This window comes from Acyrthosiphon pisum, chromosome A1 (assembly GCF_005508785.2).
Source record: "Acyrthosiphon pisum isolate AL4f chromosome A1, pea_aphid_22Mar2018_4r6ur, whole genome shotgun sequence".
Lineage (NCBI taxonomy): Eukaryota > Metazoa > Arthropoda > Insecta > Hemiptera > Aphididae > Acyrthosiphon > Acyrthosiphon pisum.
In genome coordinates, this window is record NC_042494.1 from 159871679 (window position 1) to 159887264 (window position 15586).

Below are 15586 nucleotides of genomic sequence, written 5' to 3' on the forward strand. Positions count from 1 at the left end.
GAGGTAAAATTGTAATATCACGAGACAGCTGCTGCTGGTGCAGTGACGGTTAATAGCAGCTGTAGTTCTAAAGAGTAGATTATATTAAAATGCGTGCAACGCAAAAAGTCTGCAGCTCGACAATTTTATTTTATTCAAGCAACACGCCGACACAGGTGAACTGCGAGTATAATATAAAGGATATATAATATTATGTACATCGTGTAGAAGGAAAAATTAAGAGCCTTATAACCTTACCATGGTCGGTGGGAGGGGGGGGGCTGGAAACGGAGAGCAAATATTATAAAAATATATTGTTAATAATATTATAAAATATAGGTATATAGATTATTTGTGCGCGCATGCAACGCGCGTGGTTGGATGCGATTCCGACACAGACGGACAAAAATAATAATAATGCGAACACGGTTTTTCCAAACGACTAATGTCGTTTGGGTCCATCCATAAATCTCGAGTTGACCCCTTTTCGTATAGTTGTTTTGTAAATTATTACGTTTTTAAATTTTTTTTCCCAGAGACGGACGAACATTTTCGTAGAAATGACGTCGCATTTCAGTGTTATTTAATAACAACAATAAATCGCGTTTTACTGGAATTGATAAAAGAAATAAAGCACCATGACTGCGCGTGAGAGTTAAAAGTTGCATCAGTAAATGCGGCTGCATTTTAATTGCGAAATCACGGGCCGTGAACAGCAGCTTCTCTATACCTATCCGGTGGTCTGCGCAACAACAATAACATATTATAATACATGATATGGCCTCTGCTCGTATCAAAGAACTAATTTAAACATCTAAGTAGACGAGAAGAATGTGGAAAATTATTAGGATTCACTATGAAAACGAGCGGTGATATACAGTGCTCGTATTGAGCATCACTGTTCACGATTATAATAAATACACAAAACCTACTTCATAACGGTAGGTATACAATATGTACCTAACTAAAAATATTGAACCATTTCTAAATCAAACAGAACCTATGGTGGTGAAACGTTAACGATTTTTTTCAGAGGTTTTTCATGAATTTAAGTTTTAACTTTCCGATGATGTTTTTATTTACCACGCGCAATGTGTGTTTAAAAACAAAAATATTTATTTTGTTTTTAGATTTAATATGAAATGTCTGCTTTTGAAATACCAGACAGTATTAATTACGATTATAGTGGAAATTATTACGCGGTGTACATAATCACAAACTATAATTAATTACTAACGTTAGGTAGGAACAAACTAATTTAATTTATAGTTTTTAAAACTGTAAAAATATTATAATATATATATATATATATATATATAGGGTGATTCAACAAGCATTCTTAGTGCTTAGCCTATTTTTTCCTTTAATAATGAATTTTCAAATTATGATTTAGAGAATTTGTAAATATACCTACTGTTAACACTATATTTTAGGATTATTGAGATATTCAGTACTACTTAAGAGTATCCTATGGCGATACAAACTTCTGTTCTTCTAATGAGATCCATCTTAACTTTTTTAACTTTCTAAAATTTAACTGTAAATTGTTTTAAATATTATTTTTTTAACCTAATTCAAAATTTGAAGTAATAGTTAATCAGTTATGACAATGTTTATATTAAGGATAATAATAATCATTAAATATAGTTTTACAAAAATATAAAATAAATGTTGTATTGGATCTAGTATTTATTATACTTGAACTGTTTTTACAATTGATTTATGTTGATAGATTAATATCAGTTACTTAAATTTGTAATCCACCATAGCCCCATAATAACTTCTAGCGCATTATCATAGACGTATTATCCTCATTAGTAAAAAAATTAAATAACTCAAAAACTGCTCGTTAAAATTTTGATTTAAAAATGTACCTAAACATTTTCAGATTATTCACTAAATAATCTATAGTAGAAAGGGCAAGTCCTCATTTGAAAAAAAAAACGGATGTTTGTTTCTCCGCAAAACATACCTTAAGTAGTACAAACGATTTCAAGAATTTAAAAGTACTGCCTTTGAGTATATTAAAAAATTCCAAAATCAGATTTTAAATAACTGCATTATTGAGAAAAAAAAGAGGTGGGCATGCTTGACGAATCACTGTGTATATTGTATATAACATTTCACCCTTAAGACCACCTAATATAATATATAATACGTGAAAACTCGTTAAAGTGTGTATGCTTTTACCCGACGGCACTTCTTCTTTACACTCAATAAAAGCGATGATTTGGTTCGGCGTTCAATATTATATTCTCTACGTAGAATTTCGTATTTTATGGAAATTACAGTGACATTATTAAATCGAAGAACACGCGCGTATATCAACTAAACGGATTACGCCAAAAAGCTTCAGTCGCACATCTGTGGTACGGAAACCGATATATTATTATTATATTATTATTATTGTAATTCGCCGCGCACGATAAACATTTATAAAAACAGAAATATCTCGGCGAATGGCGTAGGCACCTCCTATATATTATCTATAATAATAACAATATACGCGGTGGTGATATTTTGCTGAAAAAAAATTACAATTTAAGCGAAAAAAATCCGATTCCCAAACGATTGCGCTATTGTATTGCAACGATAAAGACAACTAGAGCAGAATCCCGGCACGCTGTTCAAAACAATAAATCAAATTCTTAAAAACCATTTACATTGTCTTCGAATATCAAATTATATTCAAAAAATAAAATGTATATATAAGTAATATAAATATATATGTATATATATATTGTATGCTATGTATGTATAATATTATGTAATATATATAGCGCGGAACAAGACGGAACGCAATGCCGTTCGAAAAATTCTAAAATACAATCAAACAGTATTCTCTCGTCTCCGGCACGAATAATTTAAGCGGTTTTCCGACGAAATTCGAAGAAACAACGGCGCCCTCCCGTGTGCTATATGCGCGGCTGACTATAGGATTATGGTAATTGTTTTTATTTGCGTCGAAAACAATATCGCGCTGCATCGCGACAATATAATCATAACATTAATCGTGACAGTATTATGTATTATATTATATTGTGGTTTGACCGATCAAAATTAAACAACTTTACTGTGGAAGAAAGAAAAGCGTGAGAAACAGTTTCTTGTAGAGTATAATATGATATATACACATAATATAATTATGCACATTAGCTCAAATCTTGGAAAAGGGCACAAAGGTGTGGCTCAGGCGCTCTGCAGCTCTACAAAAGCTCAACCAAAACTTGGCTAAGTCCCACCACCAGATAAAGTCTTTATTGAGCAGGTATAAGTACTAAGTAAATATTAATATTTTCTAAAATTTTGAAAATGAACTTAATAAAATTATTATAAAACATTAAATATTAATGGAAAAAATAATCATGATGTGGCAATATATTTTCTGATGGTTATATTATAAACACGGACGATAAGATTATTGTTATGTTTTCCTTAGAAATTTTCATGAGAGAATAATATACGATCAGTCAGTATAATATTTTACCACAGACCATTGAAAACAAGATCTGAAATATTTGGACTATAACATGATTTGTACATTGACTCATGTACATTGCACTTGCATTTTTTTCACCACTGGTGCTTTCAAAGTCTTCAAAAAATTATTCATTTTTATAAAAACGATGAACTCAAAAATTATCTATAATATACATATAGCTGCGTAGATATAATGCATAATCACGGCCATGTTCAATCAGTGAAGGCGAAAACTTTTTCAGTTTTTTTTTCAATCGCTCCAAAAAGTGAAAAATAATAAGAAATCGAGAACTCATACACAAACACACAAACACACACTCTCACACACACACACACACACACATACAAACACACACAACGCAAGTACTCCCTAGTTCCGATCTTACTCTAAAACCATAAAACATAGCCTTCAGAAATATAGAAAACTGTATTTTATTTTATTGTCATTATACGTGATATATTAGGTATGCGTGTTCACTGTTCAGTCTTACGAGTTATGGCCACAAATAATAATAACAATAGCAATGGCATAAAAAAAGAAAAACCAAAAAAAAACTCGAAATATCGATGAGCGTGGAAAAAAATTATCCAATGAAAAAGGACGATTATTACATAATATAGAGAGACTCCGGCCTGCTTAATCCTTTCCGTTTTATTTTCGTATGTCACTGCTGTCTTGCCTGTCATTGCAACCACGTGTCGTTCAAAATTATACCTTTACGAAACCGACCGATGATGGTTTGCTTCCTTGCTCTGAACATTATGTAGTATTCCGGATTATGCGGACTAAACCGTTTTATGGGAAAATGCGAGCGGAAAAAAAATATATATTGCCTTTAAACTAAGTGTATCGATTTTCATCGTCTCCAATCTATAATTCCTAGGGAGCTGGGTATATGGGTATATACGTATTTATTATAATACGGGATCAAGTTTATGACCGCATTGGAAAAAATAATAAAATACTCCTTTTTGTTAACGTCCGGATAAAAGTCAAACGTCAAAAATATTGTAATCTTAAATTTTACGTTTTAAACCGCCTTGGACACGTCGTAATGAAATAAAACTAGTGAGAATTCGTACTATATTATGTTGATGATTTTAAAAACATATTACATGCGTGTAATATTGCAATTGACCCGACTGCGACACTATACGTAATAACTTTCAAGAGAAATAAGTCTGACGATACCGCTATAAAACGATGACTTATGTTATGTGCTATCAAAAAAGTATGTCATGTGTACCTGATGACGACGGATACTAATAATTTAGAACTTATCGTAGGTATTTTATATTAATGCATTTCAATAATTCAATATGAAATTATTATTACGGTGACGCGGCGTCTTGGATAAGCAATTCTGCTACAACGCCTAAAGATAATAATATAATAATGTTGGGTCCGTTCTGTCGTGAAGTATTCTTTCGAAAAGCAATTCGGTAATAAAGCAAATTACACTATAATATATTATACTCTCTAGCCATTTTCTATTCTTTTATAACAATATATTATTTTAACCGTAGAAGACCCGAACTTAGCTGATAGGCACACATTACACTTCGGAATATTTTTTTTATTTAATAATATTATCAAAAACAAAACAAACAGACATGTTACTATAGCCAAGTCCCGGATAACAATTATATTATAATTGACTTTTGAATCCACGAGAAAAAGGATATAATATAATCGAAATGGACCAAAAAGAGAACAGTTGAGATTATGATATTATAATAATAATTTATTTTGTTGTTATGTAGGTGTGCGCGTATTCGGTAATATATTATACCTGCGCGCGTGGTATAATGATAGGCCTGCCGCCTGCGCATAATAGTGCCTCTCGCACGAAATCGGTTACCACGGTAAAGAAAAATATATAATAACACGATATATTTTCTCACGCAACCATTGTCGCGTAATTGTTGTTGTTGTGGTTATTTTTTTTGTTTTTTTTTACCCCAAACTTTGGTTGCGATTTCGCCATTTTCTCCCTCACCCCCCCCCCCTATTGTTGTGTGAGTGTGTAACGAAGACGTGATCGTAATTATTCGCTTTTCTAGGTAATTTATTAGTTGTTGCTTAATTACTACAATCTTGTGTGGACGTGGACCGGTCGGGGGAGGGGATGACAAATTAAGGGTTCGGACCCTTTGGCGAGCGGCGTTTGTATGTGTGCGCGCGCGTGTTTATACGTGGTGTATCCAAAACTCCCGCGATAAAGTCGCCGATTTAGAAAACGGTGGTCAGACATATGAAAAAAAGCCTCTTTGCAATATAATAATTTAGCACAATTACAGGCCACAGGGCTCTTCTGAACTATTATAGCGTTCGCCCGTTCGTTTCCCACACACGTCGTTCATAATAATATTGCAATATTATACAGGATAAATCCCCAAGCATTTTTTCTCTCATTTTTTCTTCGTAATTATTTATAATTAATTTACTCACATTTCGATTTTTGAAATTAATAAATATTATACTATACTCTTTTTCAAATGAGAACGCACCGGGTCGCGCATCGTTATCAGAGGCGGAACCACAAGCCCCTCCCACAAAATTAGTAATTAATTTCTGATTAGTCGCCAATGATCGGCTACTTTCGACGCCGCCGGGCATACAGAATGTTAAATTATTATTATAATTATTATTATACAAGGTGGCACCACCTACGACAGCTGAAACTGTCGGGAGTGGGGAGGCCATGCGCGCGTTTCGACCGGTTTTCGTCCGCCGCCCGGTGCGTTCTCATTTGACAAAGAGTATAATACCGTATTTCAAAATATACCATTTCTTATTCTTATTTCTTATTTTATATAATCGTATTCATATTTTTTATCCAGAAATATTATTATCCTCTTGAAACTATCATATTCATATTAATATTTTTGTAGGCGCAAATAGCATTTGGGATTTGTAGGGGGCTAAATCCTTACTTTGATAATATTGAATAAGCTGAAAAACAAAATGTAGGAAATGTTTGGGGGGCTATGGACATTTGGGGGGGGGGGGCTTAGTCCCTTAAGTTCCCCCCTATTTGCTCCTATGGTAGCACATTACGTGTGGTATTAATATATTTCTCAATTTTCGTGAACACTTATTAATTTATTATTCTTACAGCAACTTGTTACAGTAAAGAAATTTTTTTTAATGCATATAACCTACACATATACTCAAATCATAATTCTAGTAATCGATCTTGTTATTTTGTTCAGTTATACACTAGATCAAGGGTTCTCAACCTTTTGAGGTTCACGCCCCCTTTCAAACTATTTTATGAGTTCACGCCTCCCCCTCACTACTATAAGATTGATGTATGCATAATATTTATATGTAAACTATACTTTAATGTTGATTATTGGATTAATATGAATACAACTTCAATGAAAAAAAATTATAATTTAAAATTAAAATTAACTATTATTAAATATACAATTAAAATTTTTTTCAACATTTTCACGCCCCCCCCCCCCCTTGAAATTTTATCACGCCTCCTTAGGGGGGCGCACCCCCAGGTTGAGAACCACTGCACTAGATTCAAACAATTTTTATTTTGAATTTGATCTTTAGCATAATATAACTGTTTCTGCCGAGAGGACGCAAATAGTAAATACTGTATGATATACCACATAATCTGTTTATATATTTTCGTCGGGAATGACGAAACCCATGTACGTTGTATGATACTATATTATAATATTAATATCGACGAATCTATCACAAAATCGGTAAAATACGTCAAAAAATGTAACAGGGATCGTAGTGTATATAATAATATTACATAACGAATAGTGTACGTTTATGTTGTGTATGACGATCGCGATGCGTTTTACCATCGATTCCTGTCAACAGCGGTGTGATCGATTGTCCATTATAATATTATATTATAATATTGGCTATCAGTTTCTGGAAAATGTTATCCACAGGATATTTAAAAAATCGTAATCGACGTTTATTAAAAGTTATTTTTATCTCGACGTTTATACTCGGTAGGAGACACGCAACACAACTGAAATCGTTCGCAAAACTGATGATAACAGTAATATTATATTTAAATCGTGTTTTGAAATTACGACCACCGCCGCGCCCGCTCTAAGATGAAATATTTTATATTATAACAAAAACGTTTCAGCGATGACGAAATTCGTGCGAAAACCTTATGTACGAGTAGTATTATATAGGTACTGTACACACACGCATGCGTATGTATGTAATCAATTTTTGAAGTCCCCTTTTTCAGTGCTTTAAAATAAAAAACGTCTTTGCACACTGATATTATTGTTTACAGATCGGCGATCATGTAACCCGGATTTTAAAATAAACACAAACGCATTTGTGTATATTTCGTGTTTTTAGTGTAACAAAATGCGTCGCGACACCGCCGTGTAATGTGATTTTATTTTATAAACGATAAGGCAACGACGTAAACCATTCGATAGAAAAATACCGCGTTCGTATCGGAATTTACTTATCTCCATCGAGTCCATCGTGAAAGAAAATCACGAGATTGTTGTGTTCGTGCAGTTACGATTCACATTATGTTCGTGATCCTTTGCACCATGTCAACGACGGGTTAAAGGATAAAATATACAGGTGACCTGGAAATTTATAAATGTATCGTATGTTAATATATTAATTAATTTGTTTTCATTTAAAATGTATATATTAGTATGTACATTGAGTACATTAGATCAGAGAAGGAAAAAAATGACGTAAAGTTCACATGATTAGAGAAAATATCCATTGATATAACTCTACAAATATAATTTTTTTTTTTATTATTATTATTATTAATTAACTCGCTGCAACTTAGGCCATTGGGCGGTTTTTAAATTGGGGGGAGGGAACTGTAAGTGTAAACACGTGTGTGTAGTTTTGGCAGATTTTTTAGTGGGCACCCGTGGGTATCTGCCATGCCCGGGTGGGGGATGGCGGCACTTCTCTCCGGACACCGTGACTTGCCCGAAGACAAATGCCACCCGTGAACCGAGGTTTGAACCAGCGCCGGTGTGCGTCACAACCGACGCCTTAGTCCGCTCGGTCACTCCATTCCCAAATATAATATTATTATATATACATAGTTGTTATTATAGGACGTTATCTAGATATTATCCAAGTTTAAGTATTGTTTTTTTAATAAAATTTACTATAGATATGAATAACAGTTAGGTTAAACCTTAAAAGGTCTCTGAACCATTTCTTTTTCAGCCGACAGGTTGTATTGGCTAGGTCTGTAATATAGAGAAGTTAAATTGTATATGAAAGGATTTACATAATTGTGTTGTTTTTCATAGAATCGTTTGTAGAATTTAGATTTAGCTTGATAAGATATGGTCATTATGTTGAGGTCATTATAAAGGGTTCGATTTCAAACATACCACAGAGCATTGGTTATTGCCGTTCCGTGGGATATTGACTGGAAAGATTGTATAATTTTTATACTTGAGTATTTGGATGCTCCCCAAAATTAGATTCCACGATAGAAGCCAAAGGGAGGACGAGTAGCTTGTATGCTAAGATAATATATTAATAAATAAAACTATAATAATATAATATCTCGATCATCGGAAACCACCGAACGCGTTATAAACGTACCTATGCCATACGTGTTAAATTTATAGTTTATTATATTATTTTACTTTGAAATTAAAATTGTTTTATGTTGTTTGATTTGTAGGTACTCGTCCAATAATATATGTTGTAGGTACCTATATTACCACCGTACTTTTATGTTTGTTTAATAACTGTGTCTACGAAATATGAAAATTTCCTTGCCATTATACTTTAGACTGATGTATTTCCAGTTACATGCGGGGCGTTTCTATCGTGTGTATGTTGCGGTACCAGTCACGCGGAGACAGTGAATATAGATGATTTATTACAAACACAGTCTAATTATTCTAATTTCGTCGTGAAATTTACTCGGTATAAAAACGTCCTATACGACGTCTGATCTTAATATTTTATAGTAGACTCATAGGTAGCACGGGCCAACCATACTACGTAAATCATCAAACATGCAGTAGACAGTATATATATATATATATGTATTATTATTGGACAAGTGACGATCGTTACCCCAGACGAACTATAACTATCGAATCATTTCTTCGTGATTTAAATGTCTTCGATAATTAATACGACGTTCAGACCTTATGAGACGAGTATTTTTTTGTTACCGATTTATTATGATTTCTTTGCATTTTACCTCCATTTTTGTATTTTTATTGTCCATGCAATAACGTGGTATACAAGTGTATGTTAAAGCCTAATTCGTTGTATTTAATTTAACGACGCCATAATGTTGAAATATTATTATACGTGTAATATTTTATAATTATGTATATATACGGCGTAATAATATTATACATTATACTTTGCATTTATTTCCTACTAATTAGTATGCAGTATGGTAACCGGCGGCTTACTTTTATAAGCACCTCGTTTCAATTATTTATTGTTATTATTATTATTTTTTAATTAAGTTTTTTCTCCCTCCGAACGTTACACTCAGTCCGTATTACGTAGATTTGTGTATTAATTAATTTTTATCAATTTTTAGTAAGTACCGCCAACTTCCATTACAATTGCTATTCAGCCTATTACGGTAGATAAATACTTCTGTCTGAGATTGTATCAAAGTTATAGTTATATATAATATATATATATATATATGTACGTATATATGATCACTTAGAAGTGGCTCCTATGAGTATAGCCTTTAATACGGAAAGGTTCTATTTCAAATTTATCTATATAGCACGCCTTCCAAAAATGAAAAATTGCTTTGAGTCCTTTCGATTAATTTCGTTAAACCGACAGAGGTTTCGTTCAAGCAGTAGGTATATAATAACCCATGCTTTATATTACACATTTAACAAAATCAGCGATAAATTAAACTGTGTCCAAGTATGTATAAAATGTACCACTGATATAGTAATATTAATAATAATACGATGTCCCTCGAAACCCGATTTTATTGTACAGCTTATAATATGTGGAGTACGAGTTATACGAAATAATATATACTCGTAATAAAACCGGCCGTTATTATTATTTTTTGTCGTTTGTCCCTCGTAACCAGTAACCGGATTTTATGTTTTATTCTCTAGGTCGTTGGTATTAATGGCCATTATAGTGGGCACGTCATATTACGTGGACCGGAGTCAAGGTGACTCGACAGTTATTCAACCGGCCTCGGTGGCAGACACGTTGTTGCAGCTCAGATGGCCATTGCAAAGTCAGTGTCACGTATTTTTATTTAACTCCTGATATATAACAGAATTACTTATATATTATAATAATATATTTGTGTGTTTTATTTTGTTTATGCTTTTAATTTCACCATGGCGTGGGGAACAGACGAAGCAGACGATGGAATAACTGCGACATCAATTATTCAGAGGACCGTCGTTATAAATGCGACCGGGGACGACTTAATGTCCGCGGTGGAGGGAGGCTACAAAAGTTTGAAAGCCAAAGAGGATTTGGAAAAAAACTTTCCGACAATTGATGGCGGGACTCCATCATACCGTCATCAGCAAGTGATGAAGTCCGGCCCCGAATCGATAGGAATCGCGCGGAACGGTTACGTCGAAAACATCGCGACTGAAAAATTGAGGTCGGCACTACGTCGTCAAACGACCTCTTGGCACCCACCCACCCCACGAACCCCTCCCCCACACCCCCACACAAAACCACTACCCATCGTATACGCACGACCCCTTCACGACCAAATCCCACTGCCAGAAACGTTTCGAGGAAGTTATTGCTTGTTTCTAGTCTTATTTTCTCTCCCCGGCCGTATTATCTTCCCGTCCTCTCTATTGTAATAAATATATTTAATATTATTATTATGTAGCGTTCCAAACTAGATTTTTATTTAAATTATTCCCTTCTCCCCTCCTACACCGACGTACGCCTGCCGTGTCATAACATGGCGACAATAACGTCAGGGGTCGTACATTAATTATCGCCGATTTCCTCGTCATGAAAATTATGTTTATACTATTATGTTATAATATTTCCGTGAAACGAACACGTTGAAATAATTGTATAATGTGCGTCTACTACTACGATTAAACGGTTCGGTTTTTGAGTTTTTCTGAATAACGAAGAATGTCTTTTCGGAGCACAAATCTCGATTTCACGATACACTGGTGAAGAGAACTAACGATGACGACGACGTCGACGATGATGATAGTGACGATAATGATAATGATGCTTATGATGATAATAAATGGAAAAGGGAACGAGCAGAGGACCTCTTGCAACCCGATATGGTTTTTTTGGGGTCGGTCACTGGGGACGTACATACGCTATTAAGTCCAACAAAACAACACCGCGCTAATAAAACAAAAAAAAAAAATACATATAAAATTCTACCTTCATTACGACTACGTGCGCGTAAACCATATTAATTTATTCATTTTTTTTTTTATGTGTACCTACACTCTTTTATTAGATAAACATTTTTAAAAGCACTTTTTGCACAATTTTTTTGGTTTTTAAATATCGAATAGCTTGGAATAGCTGGTGTGGACCTAAAAAAAATTTTTATACCAAATAATATCTCCGGAATTATTTTCGTTAATAAATTTAACACGGTTACCTATATTATATTATAATAATATGCACTTAGTTTTGAACAAAATACAACGCCTTTAATAATAACAAAATTTGAGCCAAATACGATGTATATTCGAAAGTCTGGACGTTCTCTAAAAACTTATTTAATAATTTTATTCGACGCGAAACTGTATCTAGACAATATTAACGCATGTTATCAAAATCATAAACGAATAGAGATCACTTTGATATAAGAGTAGATGGGCTAATATCATATTGTTATAAAACCATATTATCGGGACGTTTCCTAGGAAGCTCATATTGTGATAATCAAAGCGGACCACGGCAGTAGAGTGAAATACTGAAATCAAATTGTAAATATCGTTAGTGTAAAATGTATTATAATATTATGGCTATATTATAATAATATATAGTTAGCAGCAATGTTGTTTGCATAATATAATATTGAATGACGAATTAATTGATACCTGTACGGACTGCAAATATTGATCTTATTTACAATCACCGAATGCGATATAATATATAATATATATCTTATTAAATGTTTGTATAATATATTATATTAATAATATATTGCGGGTATATTTACCAATGTGGATTTACCCAATAATTTGATTAACGACGACTATGATTCGGCCGGAGCACAAACAATGTCGTTCCAATCGATTTTCGAATTTGACGTTTTGGACCGTATCGTCTTCACTGTTATAAATTTTAACATTTTACCATTATAGTTATAGTGACTTATAGGTCACAGCTTTATGTGGTTTTTATAAACTTGCGACAGAGTCGTTTTTATTTTGTTTTACCGTTCCGAATAGGAGTCAGTTTTAAACGACACTGACAAAATCAACCGAAATCGATCAAACTTTTACAAAGAGTTCACCGAGAAGAATATGACATCTGTGATCGTTTTTTCTTCGAAATTGAAAAAAACTGAGAAATTTGAAAAATTTAAATTCCCATCCGAATCGATATAGTAATTATAAAGTAATTTATTTTTATAAAGCAAACGGGCGTCACAATCTCGGACGATAAACTTACCATCGTATCATTGGTCGATTTGAGTAGTGTTCGAAATTTCCGCCGCATCCATCCACCTCACACTCGCACGATTTCGACTTTCTACCATTGCAGACTTGCACCTCGTGTTACACCGGAGCGCACAGAAACGAATCCAAAGACCGCTTAGATATTTAAAATAAAACATTGTTTTTGTCTCTCGGTGATTTAGGCTGCTATTAAACATCACGAAGGACCAGGATGTCACGATATTAGTGGGCAACGTGACCGTTTTCAACAACGCCGAGTGCACGAGTCCCGAACCGGTGATTTGCCCTCTCCAGAGTCGTTACCGGACTGTGGAAGGCATTTGTAACAACATCTTGGAGCCGCTCAAAGGCGCCGCTCTGATGCCGTTCCACAGAGTGTTGCCGGCCGACTACTCAGACGGTACTTACACATTATTATTATTATAAGTTTAATAATTTATTATTAGGCGTGACACGACAATATACTATTTTAACTATACGTCGTACAGTCGAGAGGGCTATGGATGAGTTGTGGCTCCGACGCGTGACGTGTTGTTTACGACGTCGGAAAACGATGAATTGCGTCTAGATAACCTTTTAGTTGTAGGTGAGTTGCGGCCAAAATAACTTTCACTGATTATCGATAATAATATAGTTATTACGTTTAAATAATGCACATAATAATGCTGCCGGTTTTATCTACAAACTTGTATCGCAAAATTACGTTAAGTACAAATAAATTGCTGCAGGTTATCCCATAATTTCATAATATATAATACTATTTCGGATTATTTAATTAATTTTTGCAAATAAATAATCTAGGAAAAAAAATTCCAAATTTATGACAAACCCATGCATCGGCAAAAAACATAGTTTTATGAACTTGATAAAAAAAAACATTAAGGAATAAAAAAATTACACATTTTTTGGAAACGACTAAACCTCCTCGTGGTTTCTCCTGAGTATCGCAAATATGATATGGTAATTACCTATTATTTGGCCACATCTCTAACATTAATCTGTTAATTTAAGTATTTAAGATACTTTTAAATATTTACTAATATACATTATATATTTTGTTATTGTATTGGGTACTAAAACACGTTATCTATTTGAATAAAATATAAAATCATATATTACAAAAATTACAGAGAATATTATTTTTGTAGTTATGGCATAATAACTTTAACGTTGTCACTCTATTTTTTTTTTTTTTTTTGCTCTAATACAGCTGCTGTCTGTTATACATCAAAATAATTGAGAAAATATTCTTCTTAGGAATATAAAATCAAAAATTTACTGTTTATTAGCACAACGTCCTATTAAGCATAAAACATGCTTAAAAAAAACATTTCCTCTTAAAATGAATACGTCAAAAACATATTTTCAATTTATTTTCAAATCCTTTTTCATAGAGTAATAATTAATAAGTCATCATAAAAATTGAAAAAAAAATTAATATTTGTGGACCTTTTGAATATCAACAAAAACCTATTGACCTATATTCTATATACTCAAACATTTAAGTACATATACAACGTATTCCCTCTAGTAATCGAGAGTTTAAACATTTCTCACTGTCATTTTTCTACTACATTCGATACTGTCGTCGTGACTCACGCGAACAGTTTTTTGAAATCAAAATCAAATTGAATTATTATCACGTGTAATCCGTGAGCCAACCACAGCGAACCGATCGAAAAGGTTTTTTTTAATCAAATTAAAGAGTCATTATTATTGTTTCTGCTGCATATGTACGAATGTGCGTGAGTGGTACGCATAAATTATAATAATACTAATATTTGATTGCGTAGGTTTTTGAGATCTGGCACGAAATTAAAATTATAAAAAGTTGGAAAAAATCTAATTGGAAAAAAAAAATAAACCGAAGCATAATGAATTATTCCGCGGTGTAGGAATTCTGATCAATGAAAACAGAAAATTATTTTAAATTCGATCATATACTTAAAAATAAATAAATATATAATTATAATCATGCTGGAAAACCCTCTGGCCTCTACTAATCTAAATCCTGATGGAACGACATAAATATGGACAAGTGGATGTCGCTCTGCTACAGTGGCGTATACAAGGGGGGTGTTTGGCGGATATGACACCCCCCTTGAGCCATATCATATATTATTACATTATTATTACATATATATTACAATATACATTATTATATATAATAAAATAGGAACATATGTAAATACTAAATCGTAAATACAATATGAAATATAAAATAATGAACAATACTAATTACATAATATATATACAGGTTAACAATATTGCGATTGCGGCGGTAATTGCGGTATCGCGATATACGTTTTCATAAATCATGTAGATATAATAATTTCTCAACTCCAAAGTATAAGAAGTAATTGTGATGTAGAATTTCATAAGTACCTATTTTGAAGAATTAACAGAAAGATCAAAGAAAATTGATTTTGAAATTGACATTCCTAGAATGGTCAAATGACAAAAGCATCGATCAAACTATCATACA

At 33.1% G+C, this 15586-nt stretch overlaps 1 protein-coding gene across 4 annotated transcripts in view; it reads left to right on the plus strand.

The window, feature by feature from the left end:
• Window positions 1-15586, plus strand: part of LOC100167648 (chorion peroxidase) — a 57603-nt gene that overhangs the window by 11709 nt on the left and 30308 nt on the right. For all 4 annotated transcript variants that reach the window (XM_008183178.3, XM_008183179.3, XM_001947774.5 and 1 more), the window contains exons 4-6: window positions 10573-10700; window positions 10823-11081; window positions 13284-13501. In XM_008183178.3, the coding sequence (XP_008181400.1) occupies window positions 10573-10700; window positions 10823-11081; window positions 13284-13501 (605 nt within the window). The remainder of the gene's footprint in view (window positions 1-10572; window positions 10701-10822; window positions 11082-13283; window positions 13502-15586) is intronic.